This window comes from Ixodes scapularis, unplaced genomic scaffold, assembly GCF_016920785.2.
Source record: "Ixodes scapularis isolate PalLabHiFi unplaced genomic scaffold, ASM1692078v2 ptg001080l_1__unscaffolded, whole genome shotgun sequence".
NCBI classification, from domain to species: Eukaryota; Metazoa; Arthropoda; class Arachnida; order Ixodida; family Ixodidae; genus Ixodes; species Ixodes scapularis.
The window spans coordinates 298,620-323,523 of NW_024610096.1; the positions used below are offsets into that span (position 1 = coordinate 298,620).

The following is a 24,904-nucleotide window of genomic DNA, read 5'->3' on the forward strand; positions in this document are numbered from 1 at the left end:
TCGTCGGTCAATAGGTGTTGTTGAAACGGCCGTACATTCGTGTTCCTCTGGCCGTCTTGTGTATTGCGATTTTTCCTTTTCTAACGTTGAGTGGCGGGTTATTTGTATTTATGCGCCAAACCGAGAAAGTGAGCGTAAAGATTTTTTCGAAAGTATCGAATCATATCTCAACTGTAATAGGGTCGTTATTTTTCTTGGCGATTTTAATTGTGTTTGCTCTCCAGAGGATAGAGCGAATCAAGTACGTTTTCGAGATTCCAGTGCCTTTTCTTTGAGTGACATTATTGCAAGAAATACATTAGAGGACGTCACTGTTTGTGCTTCTAAAGGAGGGGTTCAGTACACCCACTTTCAGGGTAATAGCCATGCGAGGCTAGACAGAGCGTATATTTCACTTGAACTTGTTCCCCTTTGCGACCACTACGAGGTGAAACACGTGTCTTTTAGTGACCATGCTTTGGTATTTTTTACTCTTGGGAACAAGAAGAAATCACCGCGTTGGGAGTGGGCGCTGTGGAAGATGAACGGATGTCTAGTTAATGATGAAGCTTTTATTTCTGGAGTTAAAGAATTGTTTCAAAATTTAATTGCGAATGACCAAGCAAAGTGGGGGGAAAGGTGGGAATTGTTTAAAGAGGACGTCAAAATGATCGCTATCGAGAGATGTAGCATCATAACTCATCAAAAAAAAATTAAAGAGTGTGATCTTCGGCGCAAGTTAGACATGTTCATAGCCGAAGAAGGCAAGAAACCCGGCGAGTTCGCGAAAGAAATAAGAGATGTTAAAAGTCAATTGGAAATGATCGATGCTGAAAAGTACAGAGGGGCTATTGTGCGGGCGCGTAGTGAAAAGTATTTGATGGGAAAAAACCCGACGAAGCGCTCGCTTAGCGACGAAAAAAGATATGCAAAACGCAACGAAATCAAAGAGATAAGTTACGGCGCCACTCTAACCCGCGATAAGAATGTGATTGCGATAATGTTCTATCTGCTAGGGAACAGTCCCCCTTTAGATACTGGTTATAAAACGTGTTTTTTGTCATCGATGCCGCAACTGGATCAGCAGGCTTGCGAAAGCTTGGAAGTGCCAATCAGTATTGGAGAAATTGAAAAAGCTATTGACGAATTAAGTCCCGGCAAGACGCCCGGGCCTGATGGCCTTGGCGCAGTTTTCTATGAAACTTTTAAAACTGAGGCAGCAGCTGCACTGCATAAGGTTTTGGCCGAGGCCTACGAGTTTCACTTGTTGCCGCCCTCGTTTTTAAGGGCGCACACTGTGCTAATTCCCAAGTCTGAAGATCCAGTAAAGCTTCTGTCTGTATCAGCGTATAGACCAAGTAGTTTAACCAATGTGGATTACAAAGTTTTTATGAAAGTTCTGGCTAGACGGTTGCAATCCGTGATTCAGTGTCTCGTGGGACCACACCAGACGTGCGGTATTAAAGGGCGCACCATCGCTACAAATATTCACGTGGTCAGATCTGTGCTAGAGTGCTGCGATGCTTTTTCTGGACGAGTGGCGGTGCTGCAGCTCGACCTAGAAAAAGCGTTCGATCGCGTTTCGCATGAGGTACTTTTTAGTGTTCTAGAGCATGCGAACGTAGGCTCTGTCATTCGCGAGGGCGTAAAGATGGCGTATACAAATTGCACGACTAGTTTGATTGTAAATAAGGGAGTCACCGAAGGTATCAAAGTTAGGACTTCTGTAAGGCAAGGTTGCCCGCTTTCGCCACTACTGTTCGCGCTTTACTTAGAGCCCTTTTGTTTAAAGCTTATTCATAATAGTAATATTCGTGGTTATAAATTGCAGTCGAGTGAAGTAAAGGTTCTCTCCTACGCGGATGATGTCGCTGTTATTTGTGTTGATCGAGACAGCGTACGTGAAGTGATAAATGTGGTTTCTTCCTTTTGTGTGCAAACTGGTAGCGTGGTGAACTTTGATAAATGCGTTGGTTTTTGGCACGGTGACTGGTCAAGTAAGCCAGAAGTGTTCATGAACATTAGGTGGAAGACTTTACCCACGAAGTATCTCGGAGTACCTTTAGAACATTACCAGGACACCACAAGTTATTGGAACGAAGAAACCGAAAATGTTAGATTAAAGGCGGAAGGGTGGAGGGGTAGGGATTTATCTATGTTTGCGCGTTCGACCGTGTGTAATTTGTTTTTAATATCAAAAGTCTGGTATATATTGCAAGTGTTGTGTATGTCACGTATGAATGTGCAAAAGCTGCATAGGGTGTTTGCCGTTTTTATTTGGTCTTCGACATGGGAGCGTTCTGCTCGAACGAATTTATTTAGGTCGGTGCGAAGTGGTGGTTTGGGGTTGTCCCATTTGTTCATACGTCAGATTGTTTCACGCTTCATGTTTTTACGCGATCAGAGGGATGCCTTTTTGCGCACAGTTGTTCAACTTCGTCTGCCAAACGCTTTGTCAGAGTTCATTGTATCGTCATCCACTGGGACAGGTGCTGCAGTGCAAGGATATTTGAGAGAAGTGTTACTTTCTTTTCGAATCTTGAAGGTCCGTTTTTCTTTAGATTATCTTAGTACCGTTTCACGGAAAAAATTGTATCGAGATTTGGTTGAAGTTCTGCTGCCTGTGCCGCTTTATCGTTCCCTATACTGCGAAGGCCCTGGCCTAGATGTTCTAAAGAGAGTGAAGAAGATGCCGGTAAAGCCTAATGCTAAATCCTTTTTTTTTAAACTTCATTGTGGCGTTTTACCCGTAAAGCCATGGTTAGAAGAAAAGGGCATTTTCGTGCCATGGTCTACGTGTTGTATTTTATGCAAGCAGCCAGAAACTGTAGAACACGTGTTTATTTCCTGCTGGGACGCTGTATTTCTGTGGGATATACTCCAGCGCGCACTCAAAAAGGATTTCCCGATCACCGCCAGGGGTATACGGTTTTTATCAATAGAGAATGTAAATGGCGTACCTTATGATATGATCCTACTACTGGGCCTTCACAGTTTATGGAAAACAAGAGTAGGCGTAAATCACGCTGATAAAACAGTCCGCTCGGCGCGTGAATATTTTATTGAAAGTGTTGCCGGCATTCGTGAAGTGTTCCGGGCACAGCCCGAACAGCCGGATTGGTTGCCCATTCTTGATGGTTTGGTGTGTCTAAAAGAATTTTAATGACACCACGGCAGCCAAGTTACGGCTGACGTGTTTTTAAACCCTCCTTTGTATATATCCTATTGTACAAATGTAAACACAGGCAATAAAGAAAAAAAAAAAAAACTCCTCGTTAGTATAGTGGTCAGTATCCCCGCCTGTCACGCGGGAGACCGGGGTTCGATTCCCCGACGGGGAGCATAATTTTTTTTTTTTTACCCCCACATTTTTTTTTCCTTTATTGAAAAGTCCAGGTTGCGGTAGAGTTCCCGTCCCGCTATTCCCGTCTCTCCTCGTTAGTATAGTGGTCAGTATCCCCGCCTGTCACGCGGGAGACCGGGGTTCGATTCCCCGACGGGGGGCATAATTTTTTTTTTTTTACCCCCACATTTTTTTTTCTTTATTGAAAAGTCCAGGTTGCGGTAGAGTTCCCGTCCCGCTATTCCCGTCTCTCCTCGTTAGTATATATTTCTGCTTCTGGCACTCGCCGAGAACGGTCGCAGGATGGCTGGCTCCAGCGGAGCTGCGACAACGGCCCTTGATGGCCGTGGAACTACTGTTTTTCATGCCTCAACGTCAACCGCTGAAGAATACAAGGTTGTTTTGCCTTCGATGCCCACCGGGCCAACTTTTTTGAACTCCGTGATTCTTCACTGCGACCTGAAGGGACGGCCCTACCGCATCGAGGATTTTCGCCAGGAGCTGAAACGGACCGGCGCCTTGCCAGACATCGTCTCGCTCGGCGCCTTCCAGATGAACCATGTGTGGTTAGCAACGCTTCGCACGCCGGAAGCCAAGGAACGCCTCCTCAACGTCAAGGAAATCAAGGTGAAGGGCCTCCGCTGCCTCGTCATTGACCCCTGTACCACCGAGATTCGCCTTCGCATCCACTGGGTGCCGTTCCACGTACCCGACGATGCGGTTCGAAAACTTTTCGAGCCGTACGGCAAGGTCAAGGAAGTTGGACGTGAGAAGTGGCGAGTCAGCGGTTTTGAGGGCATCGAATCTACCACTCGGTTCGTTCGCATGACCCTGAAGAGCGATGCCACACCCGACGGGATGCCCCACCAGCTCCGTCTTCAAGGTGCGAACACCCTCATCGTCATCCCCGGAAGAGCGCCGGTCTGCCTGCGATGCAAGCGCCCCGGGCACATCAGGCGCGACTGCCGCGTGCCGAAGTGCACGGAGTGCTTCCGCTTCGGCCACGAGAAGGAGGACTGCGTGCGGACGTACGCCGGCGTCACCGGCGCAGCTGAGACGGACGAGCCATCCCCGTTCATCATGGAGGCGGAGGACGCCGAACTGGCGGCGTGTGGCCTCAACAGCGACGCCCCCCAGACCTCCGAACAACATCAGGAGCAACGCGCCGGGGCCGACGGTAACGACGGCAACGAGCCGGCAACTAGCACCCCGACGGAGGAAGGTGCTGCGCCTTCTCCTGCGGCGACGTCGCCCGAGGCCGTCGTGGCTGCGCCTCCCGCTGTCCTCCCACCCAGCAAGGATGCCGAAGACACCGACGACATGGACGAGACTGCGGACTCCTCCAAGCGTGGTCGCGACGGGGAGGGCGCCGCCATGACACCGGTCCCGAACCAGGGGTGGAAAACGAGCAAGCGCGGCAGGTACAAGCGTCTACCTGGCAGCCCCGCGGACGGCGGGCCACGCCGCGACAGCCAGTAAGGCGGCAACGCCTGGTTCATGAACTTTCGTGCGGGTTTTCAAGGCAAGTGTCCCGTCATAGCCTTTTTTATGATTTGCACGCTTGAACCGGCCATCACGGTCGCATCGTTAAATGTTCGCGGTTTCAACATGCGGAAGAAACAATATCAAGTACAACGTTTGTTGGAAAGCCAGAAACCCGATTTCTTGGCGATGCAGGAAACCAAGATGGCCGAGGAAGAGCAGGTGACGAATGCACTTAAGCCCTTTTTATCTTCGTACGAAGTTTGTGTTACGCACGCTGTCGGTTTATCGGGTGGTTGCTTTTTGTTCTTAAAAAAATCGTTGTCCTTGTTCGAGTTATCAGTAACTACCGACATGGAAGGTCGTTTTATTTTGTGTGACTTTTTGTTTGCGGCAGTTCATTGGCGGCTTATCTGTGTATATGCCCCCAATACGGTGAAAGACCGAGTTTCCTTTTTTTCTGGCTTGCGCCGTTTTGTAGATTGTAAGAGGACAGTTGTGTTGTGCGGGGATTTTAACTGCGTCGTTCAGGCGATAGACAGGCTGCCGTCTGGGCAGCGCCCCGACAGAAGCGCGACGATATTAAAAGAGTTGCTCGAAGATTTCGATCTGGTAGACGCTGGGAGTGTTAGAAACGAAACGCGGGAGATGCGTTTCACACACTTTCAGGCGTCCTCCCACGCTCGCTTAGACAGGATTTACGTTTCGGCCTCCGTGGCAGCGTTGTTAACAAAGTATCGCGTCACACCAGTGTTTTTCTCCGACCATTGCTTGGTTGCGACAACGATCGGGAATAAGGCGCGGCCGAAGGCGAAGTTTGAGTGGAAGCTTTGGAAGCTGAACACGAAGCTGCTTGACGACGGACATTTTGTTAAGGGCGCCGGTGACATTTTTAAGTCGGGTTTTGAAAACGCTGAAGAGGACATTTTTGAGGCATGGGAGACCGCAAAGCAGGAAGTGAAGATGCTTGCGATAGAGAGGTCGTCTCTTTTGGCCCACGAAGCGCGTCAAGCTGAACGGAGTTTAAACGCCGATCTGCTGGCGCTCTCTAGAGCGGAGTGTGCAAACCCCGGCGTCTGTTTAAAGGATTTGGACAATGTTAAGGAGCGCCTAGAACAGCTGCATCGAGAACGTTACCGCGGCGCCGTGGTTCGAGCCCGGGCGGAGAAATACCTCATGGGCGAGCAGCCAACGAAACGAGCCTTAGCAGACGAAAAGCGGTACGCCGTGCGAAACGAGATAGCGGAAATTGAAGTTGACGGCGTTACGCGCACATGTCCACGCAGTATTCAGCAGGCGTTTGTGGCTCACTACAAGCAGCTTTTTGAGAGCCCAGTTCAAGGGAAAGGGGCCCCCGCGTGGGTCAAGCTGCTTGAGGCGCTGCCGCAGTTAGCTGAAGAGGAGGCGGAAAGCCTGTCTCAGCCGATCACTCTTCAAGAGGTCGAACGGGCGATAGACGACCTGCCAAACTCGAAAACGCCGGGACCCGATGGAATAAGTGCCGAGTTTTTCAAGAAATTCAAGGGCGTACTCGCCAGTTTATTGTTACAAGTTTTTGGTAAAGCGTATGAGCGGAAAATGTTACCGCCTTCTTATACGCGAACACATACTGTTTTTATACCAAAAAGTGACGACGTCGCTAAACTACGGCGAATCACTGGTTACCGCCCGATCACCCTGTGTAACGTAGATTACAAAGTTTTTGCAAAGATTTTAGCGCGACGTTTTCAAAGTGTTGCTTGCAAACTTATCGGGGAACACCAAACGTGTGGGATCCAGGGCCGGAGCATCACGACGAACGTGCATGTCGCGCGCAGTGTCTTGGAAGCGTGTGATGCGGGCATGGGCCAAGTAGCCATGCTCCAAATAGACTTGGACAAGGCCTTCGATCGTGTCAGGCACGACGTCCTTTTTGATGTTTTAAATCGTGTGAACGTCGGAGACGTTATTTTGGAAGGTGCCAAAATGGCCTATAAAGATTGCACCACACGTCTCGTCATAAACAAAGAGGTGACCGAGCCGATTTTCGTGCGAACGTCCGTGAGGCAGGGATGTCCCATGTCGCCGCTTTTATTTAATTTGTATTTGGAGCTCTTTTGTTTAAGCGTCTTGAACAGTAAGGATTGTCGGGGTTTTCGGCTGGAAAATGCCGAGGTAAAAGTTATAAGTTACGCAGATGACGTCGCAGTGTTTTCCAGCGATAAGAAAAGTGTCAGTGCCGCGGTGTCTTTGGCAAAGGCTTTCTGTGACGCGACCGGCGCTGCCATAAACTGGGACAAGTGCCGCGGGTTTTGGCACGGCGCATGGGCCACAACGCCTTCGGAGTACGAAGGCGTTAGCTGGGACCGCGTGCCCTGCGCATACCTGGGCGTACCTCTAAATTGCTACCGCAGCAGCAAAACATTTTGGTCGGGGGTCGCCGCCGATCTGGACAGCCGTGCTTCTCGTTGGAAGCACCGTGATCTGTCCATCTTTGCGAGGGCGGCAGTTTGCAATATTTTTCTGATTTCAAAGATGTGGTATGTTTTGCAAGCCATACATTGTGCACGTGTTAACGTTCAGAAGTTTCACCGTGTTTTTGCTTTGTTCATCTGGGGGTCTAACTGGGAACCCATGAGGAGGGACAATCTTTTTCACCGGGTACGCCACGGGGGGCTTGGGCTGTCCCATTTGTTTGTTAAACAGCTAGTATCGCGTTTCTTTTTTCTGCGAGACCAGGAGCAACCGTTCATCCGCACCGTCATCCAGACAAAACTGTCTCCTCATTTGCCATCCTTTCTTGTTTCCTCTTGCGGCGTCGAGCCAACAAGACTCGTGGGATTTCAAAAGGAGGTTGTTGAATCAGTTCGCTTTTTGTCTGCACGTTTTTCTTTGGAGTACTTGTCTCTAGTGAGCAAGAAAGCGCTCGCGCGCGATTTGGTGGTCAGTTTGTTCCCGACACCAATGTATCGAACACTTTTCTGTAATGGCGGCCACGATGTGTTAAATCGAGTGAAGCGTATGTGCGTACCACATTCAGTGAAAACGTTTTTTTTTAAGCTACACACCAATACGTTGCCGGTCAAGGTGTGGCTAAGGGAAAAGGGTATTGATGTCCCGTGGACGGTCGATTGCCTTTTATGCAAGCAACCTGAAACTATTGAGCATGTTTTCATTTTTTGCATGGATGCGGTCTTTTTCTGGGATGTGCTTCAGCGCACGCTAAAGAAAGAGCTGCGAGTCACCCCATCAGGTATTCGTTTCTTGGACGTGACGAATGACGACTGTGTGCCTTTTGACATGTTTTTTCTTTTGGGCCTTTGTAGTATTTGGCGCTCGCGCATGGCAGTAAGGCATGCCGACCCCAATGTCAAAGAAGTACGCTTCTATTTTTTCTCACTAGTAAAGCAAGTTGAGAGTGTTTTTTCTACGCGCGAGCCTAAGCCCGGGTGGCTAGGTCTTTGTAAATCTCTTTTAGAAATGAGAGCCTTTTAACGTGCCCTGCAGAAGACTTGCAGCGCTTTTTTAAATTGAACTGACATGTGCTGTTCCAGTTGCAATAAAGAAAAAAAAAAAAAAAAACTCCTCGTTAGTATAGTGGTCAGTATCCCCGCCTGTCACGCGGGAGACCGGGGTTCGATTCCCCGACGGGGAGCATCATTTTTTTTTTTACCCCACATTTTTTTTTACTATATTGAAAAGTCCATGCTGCGGTAGAGTTCCCATCCCGCTATTCCCGTCTCTCCTCGTTAGTATAGTGGTCAGTATGATTCGACTTCCGGCTGCCGAGCGCGACGGACGTCTTATCATGAGCTCCGTCGGAGCGGCGATAACGGCTAGCACTAGCCGGGAATCAACTGTTCAGCCAGGAAACAACGCCCATCAGGAATACAGGATGCTTCTGCCCACGCTGCCAACAGGTCGGTCTTCTTTTAATGCTGTCATTTTGCACTGCGACCCGTCGGGGAGACCCTATAAAATCGACGACTTCGCCGGCGCACTGAAGTCAGCCATCAACCTCAAGGACATTGCCGGGTTTGGTGCTTACCAATATAATCACGTCTGGATACTCACTCTACACAACATGTTGGCGAAGGAAAAAATGGTGAAAGTGCGGCAACTCGTCATCAAGGCAAAAACGTGCGTCGTCATCGACCCCAACACCAGGGAGAAGACCTTCAAGGTACACTGGCTGCCTACGAACGTTCCGGATGAAGCAGTCGTGCAAGCGTTCACCAGTTACGGCAAAGTGAAGAAAGTCGCGAGGGACAAATGGCGCCGACCTGGTTTTGAAGAAATAGAGACAACGACCAGAACCGTAACGATCGAACTGAAGGAAGGCAACACGGTGGATTCCATCCCCCACCAAGTCACCGTCATGGGAGGCCCTGCGTTGGTGTCAATTCCAGGTCGGCCACCATTGTGTCTCCGATGCCGGAAGGTTGGACATTTGCGGAAACAATGCCGGACGCCATGGTGCAAAGTGTGCCGCACGTTCGGGCACGAGGAGGACGACTGCGTCCAGAGCTACGCGTCCAGAACGAGAATGGCAGTTCAAGAGGACGAGTTCGAGCACTACATGGATCAGGGCGACATGGACGAGACGGGCATCTCTGGCGGCCCCGAGAACTCGGGGACTCCGGGAGGTCAGGAGGCTTCAATCAACGCATCCTCTGTGGCCACGCACCCACCTTCCCAACAGCAACCGGAGCAGCAGCTGGAGCGACAGGCTCCACTCCAGGACGACCACGCCACACCTCACTCTGAACAAGCCGTCCTGCAAACGCAGCCGGAGCCCCAGGCTCCGGTACCGGTCGACGACAAGATGGAGCTCGGAGAGGCCTCGAGCAGCGAAACGACCATCAAGCGCAAGGTGAAGGAAACCGTGCGAAACAACGCAGCCGACCAACGCTACACCATCGTGAGTGGCAAGCGATGGAAAAAAACGGACACTGTTCCATCTTCCCTTAAGCCGGTCGAAGTCGGAGCGTCGTCTCTTGACAACGCATCTGCCCTGAACACCCCGTGATCCCAAACCAGGACTTCCCAGAAATACGTCAACCGGTAGGAAAAATTGGCCGATTTGTTTGCTAGCTCACACTCTAAAAGGCTTATTGTGCACCCCGGGCAGGCGGGATGGGCTATCCCACAACTTAATCATGACAGTCGTTGGTACGATTAATGTAGTAAGTCTCGTCGCTTCCATGCGGAAGCAATGGCTTTTAGATTTGTTGCTAGAAAAGCGGATCGATTTAGCCTGTGTCCAAGAAACTAAAATCGAAACAAGGGAGCAAGAAGAAAGCACGCGTGAATTTTTCAAGAGACATTATCAGGTTTTTGTTTCGCACTCGAGCGGAAAGAGCGGCGGATGCGCGGTGTTCGTTCGCAGGAAGCATTTCTTGAGAGTATGCCCTGATATAGGACATGACGATTGCGGCAGAATCAGCTATGTCGACTGCATTTTAGCGAACACTTTGATAAGGGTGATATGCTTGTACGCGCCAAACAACATGAGCGAGCGGAAAAGTTTTTTTGAGCTGATTAACTCGGTAGTTGATACGCCAGCGAAGGTCATTCTAGCTGGGGATTTCAATTGTGTTGAAAGCTCCGAAGATCGCTTTCCTAGGCGGGCACAGGCAGATAATAGTGTGAAAGTTCTGCGTTCGGTTTTAAAGGAAAACAATCTAATAGATGTAATTGAACTTGCGCGTCCTAACAACACGCAACGCTACACCCACTGGCAGGGTGATTCCAGCGCGCGCTTGGACCGAATTTATATATCGGACGAATTCGAATTCAAAGACGCCCGCTACGATGTTTCACCTGTTCCTTTCTCAGACCACGGCTTAGTAACTTTTGAGTGGAGGGCTGGCACAAGCCATCTTTCAACTCCGCATACTAGCGGTCACTGGAAGCTAAACGAGAGCCTCCTGGAAGATGACGAGTTTTCAACCATCATAAAGGAAAAACTGCGGTTAGCAGCCGAAAACTCGGTTTTTGATGCTGTAAGCTGGGAGATTTTGAAAGCGGAAGTGAAAAGTGAAGCCATGTCATATGGGGAAAGAAAGGCCAGGGAAAAAAATTTAAAGAAAAAAGAACTGTTGCATAATTTAAAAACTCTCATTGCGGCAGACGACTCATCGCCTGGAAATTTTAGAGAAGACATAAAAGCCATAAAATGCGAGCTCTTGACTCTGATGAAAGAAAGGTACATGGGAGCTGTGGTGAGGAGCCGGGAAAAACTGGTCGAGCGAGATGAACAACCTTCAAAGCTTTTTCAGTTCTTTGAGAAGCAAAGAATCAAGTGCAACACTATCCGGCAGATAAGAGACGAAAACGGACAGAGCTTTTCCACACAGGAGGAAATTGAAGACTTGTTTTACGAGGAATATGTTCGAACGTTTCAAAAGAAATACGCCTGCGATGGCCGTCTTGCGGAAAGCATGCTACAACAGCTTCAAAAGGAAGTAAGCGAAGAAGTACGCGAACGTACTAACACTGAAATTGTAGAAAGCGAAATTCGGTGGGCAATCCGAAAAATGCCGTCAAACAAGTCACCCGGGCCCGATGGCATAGGTTCGGCATTTTATAAGAAGTTTCTAGACCAGTTGGCACCTCTCCTACAGAAAGTGTTCAAAGACATATTCAAAAGAAAGCTCTTACCACCCACCATGCGCCAGTCCCTTTTGGTGCTCATTCCCAAGCCGCATTCCGGCAATGACATACCTTCAGTAAGCAATTTTAGGCCAATAAGTCTCTTGTGTACAGACTATAAAGTTTTGACGAGAATCTTAGCTCGAAGGCTGGAGAGAGGTATCGCGGAAGTGGTCGGAGATCACCAGACCTATGCGATCAAGTCGCGGTCAATCGCGCACAACCTCCACGCCATGCGAACAGTATGCGAAGCGGCAGAAGCGTTCAACACGCCCCTTGCGGTCCTTCAAATTGACCTGAGTCGTGCTTTCGACCGGGTGGACCATGAATTATTGTTCAGAATCCTAAAACGCATCAACGTAGGCGACGTTCTTTCCGATTGGGTGCGCCTGTGCTACAACGACATATCCACCAAGATAGTAGTAAATGGAAAAAAAAACGGGAAAGATAAGTGTACAATCGTCTGTCAGGCAGGGGTGCCCGCTGTCCCCACTGCTATTTGCGCTGTATTTGGAGCCACTGTGCAAGGCTATCAAAACGGATGAAGGAATTCGAGGGCTTCAACTGCCAACTAAACAACTAAAAATCCTGGCATTCGCAGACGATGTTTCTATTATTTTTTCCGAAGAGAAGGAGCTTTTGAGGGCTTTGGACATAATTCGAGAGTTCTGTGCCGTATCGGGAGCTCGTCTTAACCTAACCAAATCTACAGGTACGTGGCTGGGTAACTGGGTCTGCAAGCCTTCAAGTGTGTTAGGGATGAAGTGGTCGTCCTCCCTGGAAAAGTACCTTGGCGTGCCTCTCACGTTGACACCTCCTAGCCATGTAACGTGGTCGGTCAAACTCCAGAAGATGAGAGCGTCGCTGCTGCCATGGCGCACGAGACAAATCCATCTTATCCAGAGAAGCTTTGTGTGTAACACTGTTCCCTTTCCAAGTTTGATGTACGCGGCCCAGGCTATTCCAATCGACGCCAGCACGGTGTCCAAGGCCCATCGGCTCTTCGCAACATTTGTTTGGCAGTCGCCAATGGAGAAAACGAGGCGCACAAATCTCTTTCTTAGCCTTCAGGCTGGGGGATTCGCCTTGGTGCACGTGGCCCTCAAAGTTAAAATAAGTCGGTTCCTTTTGTTTAGAGACTCGAGTGATGCGATCACGCGGTGGTCATTCCAGAGCCTCGGGAGTGCGTACCTTAGTCAGTGGGTGGTTGGCACATCGGAGCAACCGAAAGCAGCTAAGTGCCTACGGTTCTACAAAGAAATTGCGGAAGCAATCAAATTCTTTGAATCAAGGTACTCGTGGGAGTATCTCCAGCAAGTTAAAAAGAAAAAACTCTATTGGGACACAGTCAGCAGCATGTTTCCAGCTCCTTTGTACAGAAATGGACTCGAATCATCAGCTGGAAAAGACGTCCTGAGGCGATTGCGCAGCCTCCCTGTTTCTCCCAAAACCAAAAACTTTTTCATTCGTTTTCACACAGAAACCCTGCCAGTGAAAACTTGGTTAGAAAACAAGGGCTTCTACCTTCCAATCGGAACAAACTGCAGTTTCTGTGGTGAGCGGGAAACGCTCCTTCATGTGTTTATGGATTGTAAGGATTCTGTTTCTGGGCGGATTTTCGCTATATTTTTGAATGTAATTATGAGCCAAGCTGGGAATCGCTCAAGTTTTTGTACTTTGGTGAGGAACGGGGAGTCGAATTTGAGTCGTTGGTTGCGATAGCCCTTCACGTGCTTTGGTTGTGCCGGACATTACATGTGGAGGCAGCGCCTGTGCGGAAAACCGCGTGGCAGTTGTTTCGGGAGAGAGCAGAGTGGACACTGAGCGCAGTTAGCACAGTACCAGACGATGTCAACCACGCCTGGCTCCAGATAAAACAACAAATTAAAAAAAGCGTCGTTGCCCGCAACGCACAACCGCCCTGGAAAGAAAGATTATAGAAAGAGGGTGGGACCAAGTGTTCTGTTGTTTGTTTGTTTGTCTTTTTCTCTTTGTCGGCTCGAAATGTTTCGTGTATTATTTTAGTAGTGTGCATGCCTAGTAGTGTATGCAATCACTGACCTGGCCATGTGGCCGGTATGTACCAAATGTACACTTCTATAATAAAAAAAAAAAAAAAAATATAGTGGTCAGTATCCCCGCCTGTCACGCGGGAGACCGGGGTTCGATTCCCCGACGGGGAGCATAATTTTTTTTTTTTTACCCCCACATTTTTTTTTCCTTTATTGAAAAGTCCAGGTTGCGGTAGAGTTCCCGTCCCGCTATTCCCGTCTCTCCTCGTTAGTATAGTGGTCAGTATCCCCGCCTGTCACGCGGGAGACCGGGGTTCGATTCCCCGACGGGGAGCATAATTTTTTTTTTTTTTACCCCCACATTTTTTTTTCCTTTATTGAAAAGTCCAGGTTGCGGTAGAGTTCCCATCCAGCTATTCCCGTCTCTCCTCGTTAGTATAGTGGAAGTCTGTGGCCGACCACCGAAGTGTTCGGACGCACGATGACGAGCTCCCAAGGAGCGGTATCAGCGGCCGTATCTGGCCGTGGCTTATCTGATGTTGAAGGCTCCGCTGACTATAAGATTATTTTGCCACCCCTGCCCAACGGATACATCGCTAAAAATTCTGTTTTTTTACATTGCGACGTGCGCAACCGGCCGTATCGCATTCAAGATTTTCGAGAGGAACTTCTGCGTTTGAAGGTGCTTCCTGAGTTGGCGTCGGCGGGTGCCCACCAGATGAACCACGTGTGGATGCTTCGCATGCACACGTTGGCAGCGAAGCAGTGCCTACTCGACGCCAAGGAGCTGCGAGTGAAAGGTGGGCGGTGCCTGGTCCTTGACCCCGCCAACACCGAGGTCAAGTTGCGGCTTCACTGGGTCCCTTACGACGTGTCCAGTTGCCAGGTACGTCGAGAACTCGAGCGCTACGGGAAGGTCTCGGACGTCAGCCGGGAACACTTCCGCGAGAGAGGCTTCGAGGGCGTCGAGACCAACAAGAGGGTCGTCCAGATGACCCTGAGAGACGGCGTCACGGTGGATGACATCCCTCATGAGATTCGTCTCGAGGGGTGCAAAGTCCTCGTGCTAGTTCCCGGACGAGCTCCTCTGTGCCTCCGCTGTCGACGCAAGGGGCACATCAGGAGAGACTGCCACGTCCCTCGGTGCACGGAGTGCCACCGGTTTGGCCACGAGAGTGCAGACTGCGTCCGCACTTACGCTACCATAGCGCAAAAACGGGTGGACGACGATACGAACGACCTGCAAATGGACGAGGCGGAGGCGGAAGACGCGGCCGGAGGAATCACACCCCCCACCGCAGATCCCAAGGACACGAGCCCGGACGTCCGCCCGGCCACTCAGGTCGAGGCATCCACCCGAGTGCAACGCCTACCACTAGCGTCGACCGCTGAGTCTGGGAGAAATGCGGCTAGCACCACCCAGCCCTCCTCCCGGACGACGCAGAGTCCGGTAATGTCCGGGGCCAACGCCGGGGACGACCAGCAGCCCCAGGAAGACGACAGCAGAACAACGGAAGCCATGGATGCCGAAGCCATCCTGGCTGGCAAGCGGCAGCTGGACGATGCTCTCGCCGAGACCGCTCCCGAAGACGAAGGCGGGGGCGAACTGCCCTGGCACCACATGGGACCCAAGAAGCACCGAAGAGCACCGCCCAAGCCCCGCATCCCCGCGGATGGTCGCCAGCGCAAGGACTCGTTGTGAGTGAATGACACTCAGGCCCTTTCGTATGTGCTTAGTTATAAAACTGGTTTAAACGGGTGAACCTTTCCTTTTGGCAAAAGATCGTTTAAAAGCCTTTTTTTCTTAAATGACACCTGAACGTTACCAACCCTTTCGTTGCGCCACATTGAATGTGCGAGGGTTTAACTCTAGAAAAAAACAATACCAGGTGCAAAGGCTTTTAAACGAGGAAAATATCGATATCCTTGCCGTCCAAGAAACAAAAATGCACGAGGACGATCAAATTGCACTCGCATTAAGACGATTTTTAAGTGCGTACGAAGTGTGTGTCAGCCATGCTGTCGGTACATCCGCGGGATGTTTTTTGTTTCTTTCGAAGCGTATTGCGCTTACTGACCTTAAGGTCACTACAGATAGTGGGGGTCGCCTGATTTTTTGTGACTTTTTGCTGGGGGGTTTGCAGTGGCGTGTATTGTGTATTTACGCCCCAAGCAGAAACTGTGAGAGAGAGCTTTTTTTTCGTCAGATAACAGAATATATTAATTGCGAAAAATATATGATTTTTTTAGGAGATTTTAATTGTGTATGTAATGTCCGAGATAGGGCATCAGCGAAATCGCCTAGCGATAGTAGTAGTACCTTGTTAAGATATATTTTGGATGAGTATTTGTTGACCGACGTTGCGGATATGCACGTCGAACGTGAGGAACTTCGTTTCACCCACTTTCAGCAGTCATCGCATGCGCGATTAGATCGCATATATGTGTCCGCGGAACTAGGCCCTATTACAGTGGCATACTCTGTCAAACCTGTGTTTTTCAGCGATCACTGTCTCGTAGGCGTAACGGTTGGAAAAAAAAGTAGATCGTCACGAAAATTTAGCTGGGGTCTCTGGAAATTTAATGTCAACCTCCTCAAGGATAAAAGCTTTAATGATGGAGTGATTAATATTTTAGATAAATTAGGCGAAAATAAATACTTAAGTTTCACTGAGAAGTGGGAATTATTTAAAGAGGAGGTTAAACTGTTAGCTATAGAAAAGTCGTCCATCGCCAACTACGTATCAAAGAAAGAAGAAAATGGTTTGCAGCAGTGCTTGCTCGCGCTTCTCAAAGACGATAGCGAGTGCCCTGGTAGATACGCTGAAGAGATAAAGGTAGTTAAGCGTGAATTGCAACGTTTTCAAAATAATCGGTATCGTGGTGCGGTTGTGCGGGCGAGGGCGGAGAAGTTTTTGCTCGGCGAACAGCCCACAAAGCGAGCACTGGCGGATGAAAGATGCTTTGCGCTGGCAAAAGAGATAACCGTTTTGGACCATGAAGGCGTCATCTGCAAGGACAAAGACGGCATTCAAAGAGCATTTGTTGCCCCCGCAGGGGGCACCTGTGAAAGCAGGTGTTTGGAGAGTGGCGTCTCCACGGACCCCGAGCTCCGCAGGGGGCGCCTGCACCTTAGGTGCTAGGTGCTTGGTGAGTAGCGTCACCACGGACCCCAGCCACTTTGGCGACACCACAGACCCTGAGTAAAAGTGGCTAAGACCCACCCACGTCTGGCTGTGCGTGGCGAGCCCGTGTCCAGGGAAAAGGGCATCCTGGTGGTTGAGCTGAGCCCGGGGTAGGTTTGGACCCTTCGGGGCCCCCCGGGCGAGGCAACACACCACTTTGGCCCCTGCTTCCTATAGACGGGTGTCCTGGCTTGGCCCGACCAGGATGATTCAGTCAGTCGCCACATCTTCTACTATCCCCTCTTATCTTTCTCTTTTCTCTGCTCTTCTTTTATTCCTTTTCACCTTCTTTGGCGGCAAGGGCTAACCTTGGGTGGCGATAGACCCCTTGTCCGGATCCACACTAGGTTATAGTGCCTGGGCAGCACTGGTAGTGTAATGTTGTCAGCAAAGCCATATTTGTTATGGCACATTGCCTACCCCCGTGTTGGGCTCCGTGGTGGGTGGTGCACCCGGGGCACCGAAATTCTCTCCCATCTCTATGGGTACTAAACAAAAAACCTTTCTTGATCGGCCCCCCAAAAGGGGCCGCACCGAAGTACATGCGATTAATACTACTAGATCTGCAGAAAAATTTCCAAGATTCCTTGTGATGCACTCTGAGAGTGAGAAACCTTTGGCGAAAATGTCACCATTCCTTGTTTCCAAAACACTTGAGTCCATTGTTGGAAAGAACTTCTCTGCCAAAAAAATGACATCCGGAGATCTGCTCGTTGAAATTAAAACCAGTGAACAGAGCACAGCACTCCTATCACTAAATTCAGTTTCTGATTATAAAGTGACAGTCACTCCCCACCGTACATTGAACACAGTAAAAGGTGTGATTTCTGAAGATGACCTCCTCGAAAGTACAGAAGATGAACTCGTAAATGGCCTCAGTGACCAAGGAGTTGTCGCTGCAAAGCGAATCTCCCTTCGTCGAGAGGGGCAAGAGATCAAAACAAAACATGTTATTTTGACTTTCGAGTTGAGCAAAGTTCCCGAGTCAATCAAGGCTGGGTACTTGAACTGTAGAGTACGGCCATATGTGCCGAACCCCAGGAGATGTTTCCATTGCCAGAGGTTCGGCCATAGTGCCCAGAGCTGCAGGGGCAAGACCACGTGCGCCAAGTGCGGTCAGAACGATCACCCGTCAGACAACTGCGCAAACCCACCACACTGCGTCAACTGCGGCGAACCACACGCCGCTTACTCCCGTTCTTGTAAAAAATGGAAAGAAGAGAAGGAAGTAATTACCCTCAAAGTAAAAGAAAACATCTCGTTTCCTGAGGCCAGGAAGCGACTTTCTTTTCTACAGAAAGGATCCTTTGCTACGGTAACACGCACAGGGGGCGTGTCACCGAAAACCTCGGTGGGAACCCAGGTCTGTCCCAAAGACCTGGCAGCAGCGCCGACACCCCCTGCCCCCCCAAGGTCGGCTCCACGACCACGTTTGTCGTTGGAGCCAAAAGGTTCACGGTGCCTGAATGGTGCTGCCGCGCCTCTCTTAAAGGAGGCAATGGACACCATGGCACCAAAGGAGGTATCCCCTCCAAAGGCATCAGGGGTGGTGCCTCTCGCACCACCCTCAGTCCTTAAAGAGGGTCCGTCGCAGACCACCTCCTCTAAGGAGCTGGAGCGGACACCCTCGTCGTCTGCTCGCTCTTCAGGCCGAGGCAGGGCTTTGCCCACTCCCGCCTCGACCAGCTCTCGAAAGCTTGGCCAGCTGGACGAGGCATACTCGACCGCAAGCCAGCAGTCAGTAGATGAAATGATGGATGAGAGCATGCCACCCTCTGACGACGACCTGGTCCCTTCAGGTGCTGAGTCATCAGTACCTTTTCAGGTCGTAGAAAAGAAAAAGAAAAATAAACTTCCTAGAATTTTGCCCCCAAAGGGATCGTAGTCCCTTTAGAAATGAATCATAAGCAAGTGTCCACTTAGTTATCTTGCGGTGTCCTAAAGGCCAGTTATAATTTTAATTTTAATTTCCAGTTTTAATCTTCACCATGTCTCTGTTTTTACAGTGGAACTGTCGTGGGCTTTTTTGTAATTATGATGATGTCACTTTTTTATTAGACGAACACCGCCCTGCTGCCTTCTGTCTGCAGGAGACGCATCTTAAAGAAACTAGGTCAAATGTACTCCGCCATTATCAAGTGTTTAGACAAGATAGGTTGCACTCCTCTGTGGCGTCTGGTGGTGTTGCTGTAGTTGCCCAGCGCACAACCCCATCTGCCGAAGTGGCTCTCTACACCACTCTCGAGGCTGTGGCTGCCCGAATACTGCTAGACCGGGTGATTACTGTTTGTTCAGTGTACATATCACCGGGATACCAGCTGCAGTACGAAGAGCTAGAGGATCTTGTTAGTCAGCTCCCGGCTCCATACTTAATTTTAGGCGATTTTAATGCACACAACCCATTGTGGGGGAGTGGTAAACGGGATGCTAGAGGAGCACTTGTTGAACGTTTTCTTCTTTCCACGGGACTGTGCTTACTTAACACTAAAGAAGCCACACACTTTAGTTCAGCAACCAGGACTTTTACTTCCATCGACCTTTCTATCTGCCATCCTTCACTATACTCGCTGTTTTCATGGAGGGTCATCCCAAACCCATATGGAAGTGACCATTTTCCAATTATTTTAGAGTTTAACAGTCCTCCTGCTGGTCTTCAAACGCGTACCCCTCGTTGGAAGTTTGAGAGGGCTGACTGGGCAACTTTTAGCAGCTCTTCAGTTTTAGCTTGTTCATCACTTGATGATCTTTCCATCGATGATGTCACTCTGCATATCACTCGACACATATTACAGGCCGCAATCATCGCCATTCCCATGACGTCCTCGCATCTCCCAAAAAGGCCGAAGGCGTGGTGGAATAAAGACTGCCGCCAGGCAAAAAAGGAACAGAATCGTGCATGGGGTATCTTTAGGCGTTACCCTACTTCAAGTAATCTGATTGGTTTTAAAAGAAAAAGGGCCCAGGCAAGGTTTATTCGAAGACGAGCCAAGCGGCAAAGCTTTAGAGGATATGCCTCTTCAATCAATAGCAGTGCATCTATAAAGGAAGTTTGGGACCGCGTGCATAAAATTCAGGGTTCCTACGGCGCTTTCTCTGTCCCACTCTTGTGCCGGAATGGAATATGTCCTGCAAGCCTTGACGAACAGGCTGACATTCTTGGTGAGCACTTCGAATTTGTTTCTAGTTCCGAACACTATACGCAATCATTTAGGCGGCATAAGCTACATGCAGAAAAAAAGATTGTGCCTACGACCGGTGGTTTGCAAGAGCCTTATAACTCTCTTTTCATGCTGCACGAACTGCAGATGGCTCTCGATTCGTCCGGACAGACTGCCCCTGGACCGGACGGTATCCACTATCAAATGCTTCAGCACCTTCATCCATCTACTCTAGAGCTCATCTTGTATCTTTTCAACCGAGTTTGGGTCGAGGGTCTTTTCCCATTGTCCTGGAAGGCTGCCGTTATTATCCCCCTTTTAAAGCCAGAAAAAGATCCTGCCTGTGCCTCCAGCTTCAGGCCTATAGCACTAACTAGCTGTCTTTCGAAGACATTAGAAAGGATGATCAACAGAAGGCTGATGTTTTATTTGGAGAGTAATAATCTTCTTGACAGGTACCAATGTGGCTTTCGTTCAGGACGATCCACGGTCGACCACCTAGTTCGTTTTGAGACTGTTGTGCGAGAGGCATTTGTAAATAAGCAGCATTGTGTCTCTGTCTTTTTTGACCTGGAAAAGGCATTTGATACAACCTGGCGCCATGGCATACTGCAGGATCTGTTCAGCTTAGGTGTACAGGGCCGAATGTTAAGTGGCATTCAGAGTTATCTTCAAAACCGGACTTTTCGCGTGAAGCTTGGGACAACTTTTTCTAGAGAATTTTCGCAGCAAAATGGAGTACCTCAAGGTGGTGTACTTAGCGTCACTCTTTTTATTGTGAAGATGAACTCGATTGTCCGCGCAATAGCTCCATCTGTTCATTACTCACTGTACGTCGATGATCTGCAGATTTCTGTATCGTCTTGTAATCCATCCATATGTGAACGTCGGCTCCAGCTCACAATCAACAACTTGGTCAAATGGGCTGATGTCAACGGTTTTAAATTTTCTCCTGAGAAGACCGTCTGTGTGAGTTTCTCACGTCGCCGCGGAGTTTTGCACGAACCTTCTTTGACTATGTATGATGTTCCTATCCCAGTGAAAACTGAACACAAGTTTTTAGGTCTTATATTTGATTCCAAATTGACTTTTGTTCCGCATGTCAAGAGCCTGAAGATGAAATGTTTTAAATCGCTTAATATACTTAAGGTCCTGTCGCATGTGTCCTGGGGTGCTGACCGTCTTTGTCTCTTGCGTATCTATCGGTCGGTCGTTCGATCCCGTCTTGATTACGGTTGTATTGTGTATGGTTCTGCCCGGACATCGGTTCTCAAAATGCTGGACCCTGTTCATCATCAGGGGTTGCGGCTTGCTACCGGTGCTTTTCGCACATCTCCTGTTCTTAGTCTATACGCAGAAGCAAACGAGCTCTCTCTAGAGAAAAGAAGATCTGAACTGGGCTTCACATATTTTATGCGAATTAGATCGGTTCCTAACCATCCAACCTTACACTGTATGGAACGAATACGCTACGAGCGAACCTTCAGTAACAAGCCTTCAGTTGTTCCACCTCTTGCTATGAGGGTTCGCAATTCTGCGGAGTCTGTAGGACTGGACGTGTTGCCTCCAGTTGTACAGTGTTTGAGTTCGGCAGCCCCTTGGGACCTAGTTCCCATTCAGTGCGAACTGGAGCTAACGAAATTCAACAAAAAGGACACTCCTCGCGAAGTCCTGAGACAAGAATTCCTTGAGCTCCAAGTACAGTATCACGACTTTATAAGCTTTTACACTGATGGTAGTAAAACTGATTCCTCTGTGGGTTGCGCAGTGATCGGGCCTGGGATGCAGCTTGTCCGGAGAATAAATGACAGTGCCTGTAGTTTTACGGCAGAGCTCTATGGCTTACTCCTCGCCACAGATAAGATCCTTAAACAAAAGCTTCACAAGTCAATTGTTTACACCGACTCACTTAGTGCTTTACGAGCTCTTGCCAGAGTGGGAAATGATCGCAATCCACTCGTAATAGAAATAAGGAACAGGCTAATTTCAGCCGCAAAACGGAAAAAGAAAATAATACTATGCTGGGTTCCTTCACATGTCGGAATTGCCGGAAATGAGGATGCTGACAGAGCAGCAAGTACTGCTAAGGATCGAGAAGTCGACCTGTGGAAAATACCTTACAGAGACTATAGGCATGTTCTGAAATTTTCCATAAGACGCAAGTGGCAAGAGGAATGGGACCGAGAAATAAACAATAAGTTGCGCGCAGTAAAACCACTACTTCAGGAATGGGAGAGTGCACGTCACCGCGAGCGTTTTTATGAGGTGGTTTTGTGCCGACTGCGAATTGGTCATACCCGTCTAACCCATGGGCATCTTTTGCGTGGGGAGGATGCTCCGGAGTGTGAACACTGCTACATTCCGTTAAGCATCCTACATATCTTACTTGTATGCCCTTTGTATGACCAAGAACGCCACAGACACTTTGCTAAGGTTTACCAAGAGCATACACCATTACATCTCGCCCTTTTACTCAGTGATGAGCCGTTGATTCCACACAAGTGTGTTTTCAACTTTCTTAAGGATATAAGACTCCTGGACCAGCTATAATTTTAATAGTTCATCGTATTCATTGCCACATCTTATGCGCTTGTACTTTCATGATCATTGTTTTATTAAATTACAAGCTACTATAGCTCTTTCTTCTCTTCAACCTTGATTCAGCAATAGTCCTAGTTGTTGGCGCATTATAGCCTTGGTCGCTGCTGCGCCATTAAACCCCAATCAATCAATCAAAGCATTTGTTGCACATTACACGAACCTCTTTGGAGGCAAAGGTGAGCCGAAAGAAACAGCCGCCTTGAAAGGTCTTCTCCAGATAGCACCTGAGCTATCCACAGAAACAAAGGACTGGATGGAACAACCCATCACAAAGTCGGAGATTGACCGAGCCATTGAGAGCCTCGCTGCTCATAAAACGCCAGGTCCAGACGGCCTCTGCGCTGAATTTTATCAGCATTTCAGAGACCAGTTGTCGGTCTTCCTTTTCGAAGTAATCCGTGAGGCTTATCGACGTCAAGCGCTTCCGCCCTCGTTCCTACAATCGCACACGATACTGATCCCCAAGTCTAAAGACGAAGCCCAGAGACGTAAGGTATCGAGCTACCGTCCTATTGCGTTGAGCAACGTAGACTATAAGATCTTTGCGAAGGTGTTGGCGAGACGACTTCAGCACGTTATATGCCAGTTAGTTGGGAACCATCAGACCTGTGGAATTAAAGGGAGGGCAATTCAAACGAACATTCATGTCGCGAGGACTATTCTCGAAAACTCTCGAGCAGAGGGAAGCCAGGTAGCGATGATTCAAATTGACCTGGAAAAGGCGTTTGACAGAGTATGCCACCGGGTGCTGTGGGAGGTTCTAAATAAAGCCAATGTAGGTAACATTGTTTTTGAAGGAGTCAAGATGGCGTACTCAGGTTGTACGACGCGTCTTGTCATTAACAATTCCTTGTCAGAAAAGATTAATGTCCTATCTTCTGTGCGACAGGGGTGTCCCATGTCTTCTTTATTATTTTGTCTCTATCTTGAGCCGCTCTGTCTAAGTGTTATCAGAAGCGAGCACGTTGAGGGGTACACAATGGGGAACGTGGAAGTGAAAGTACTGGCATATGCTGATGATGTTGCTTTTTTCTGTCAGGACAAGACTAGCATTTCAAAAGTTTTAGATTTGTGCAAAAGTTTCTGTGATGCTACAGGTGCTAGTATTAACAAAAATAAATGTCTCGGGATATGGTACGGGCAGGGGGGCGATGCGCCGGTTTTTTTTTGAGAGGATTCATTGGACATGTTCCCCGGGTAGATACCTGGGAGCTCCTCTGGATCACATGGAAAAGAGTTCGCCTTACTGGGAAGGTGTGATAGAGGATTTGAAGGAACGCACGAGGAAATGGAGGGGTCATAACATGTCTATTTTCACCAGGGCTTCTGCTTGTAATATTTTTTTAACCGCGAAGCTTTGGTACGTTTTGCAAGTGCTATACTGTGCGCGCTGCAATATTCAAAAAATGCATAGAGTTTTTGCGCTGTTCATTTGGCAATGTGCTGGAGAACCGATGCGACGAGATAACCTTTTTCTTCGTCCGCTCAAAGGCGGTCTTGGGCTGTCCCATTTGTTTCTTAGGCAGTTAGTATCGCGTTTTATTTTTATGAGAGACCAGAGACACCCATTATTACAAGTCATGTTTCAAACGAAACTTACCAGTCATTTGCCAGAATTTTTTGTATCGTCCGTTATCGGTTCCCCAGCAAAGATGGTTGGGTTTGTTAAGGAAGTAGTTGCCGCCTTTTGTTTTTTGAGTGTACGGTACTCTTTGCAATACTTGGCCACCGTTAAAAGGCGGACCCTGTACCGACACCTACTAGAAAGTGTTTTTCCTGTACCTGTTTATCGTTCACTATATGAAAACGGACCTGGAAATGATGTGTTATGCCGAGTTAAGAAGATGAGAATACCTCCATCCGCAAAATCTTTTTTTCTTTCGCCTACATTCTGAAACGCTGCCGGTAAAAACCTGGCTTTGGGAAAGAGGTTTGCCTGTTCCTGGGGGCGTTAACTGCCCACTATGTAAAGTCCCGGAGACAGTAGAGCACTCCTTTTTGTACTGCTGGGACGCTGTTTTTCTATGGGATGTTCTCAAGAGGACTTTGAAGAAAGAATTTGTCATAACATCCTATAATATACGTTTTCTGGCTGTTGAATGTGAAGATAATGTTCCCTATGATCTTTTTATGCTGCTAGCAATATTCAGTCTCTGGAAATCTCGCATGTCGGTTAGACATGCCGAGCACCCACCGAAAGGGGCAAGAGCATTTTTGATTGAACTGGTAACCCAGGTGAAGAGTGTCTATGAATACAGTGAGAGTTTGCCGGAATGGGCAAACCTATTTGATGATGTGATGAAAATGAAAGAATTTTAATTGTACGTCTGCCTACAAGTGCTGGGTAGTCGTTTTTATTGTTTCAAATCGCTGAATAAAGAAAAAAAATCCTCGTTAGTATAGTGGTCAGTATCCCCGCCTGTCACGCGGGAGACCGGGGTTCGATTCCCCGACGGGGAGCATAATTTTTTTTTTACCCCCAGTTTTTTTTTTTTTTTTTTTACTTTATTG

General features: G+C 48.6%; 1 protein-coding gene and 4 non-coding genes across 5 annotated transcripts; all 5 read left to right on the plus strand.

Annotated features, from left to right (window-relative positions):
- Positions 1–3,248: 3,248 nt before the first annotated feature.
- On the plus strand, positions 3,249–3,320 carry Trnad-guc. Its single transcript has one exon. It is a non-coding gene; the product is annotated as a tRNA-Asp (tRNA).
- A 5,046-nt stretch (positions 3,321–8,366) lies between these two features.
- Trnad-guc lies at positions 8,367–8,438 on the plus strand. The gene has a single exon. It is a non-coding gene; the product is annotated as a tRNA-Asp (tRNA).
- Positions 8,439–12,466: 4,028 nt separating this feature from the next.
- LOC121834295 lies at positions 12,467–13,377 on the plus strand. The gene is made up of 2 exons (XM_042288073.1): positions 12,467–12,992; positions 13,160–13,377. Exons 1-2 carry the CDS (start codon positions 12,467–12,469, stop codon positions 13,375–13,377), a joined length of 744 nt encoding a protein of 247 aa, XP_042144007.1.
- A 334-nt stretch (positions 13,378–13,711) lies between these two features.
- On the plus strand, positions 13,712–13,783 carry Trnad-guc. Its single transcript has one exon. It is a non-coding gene; the product is annotated as a tRNA-Asp (tRNA).
- Positions 13,784–24,781: 10,998 nt separating this feature from the next.
- Trnad-guc lies at positions 24,782–24,853 on the plus strand. Its single transcript has one exon. It is a non-coding gene; the product is annotated as a tRNA-Asp (tRNA).
- The last annotated feature ends 51 nt before the right edge of the window (positions 24,854–24,904 follow it).

What these genes read in the sequence shown, in the direction of transcription:
- LOC121834295 (XM_042288073.1), top strand. Translation starts at nt 12,467, where the DNA reads ATGGAGAAAACGAGGCGCACAAATCTCTTTCTTAGCCTTCAGGCTGGG. An exon ending in AACAAACTGCAGTTTCTGTG is followed by an intron (nt 12,993 to 13,159) that starts GTGAGCGGGAAA and finishes TGGTTGCGATAG; the next exon opens with CCCTTCACGTGCTTTGGTTG.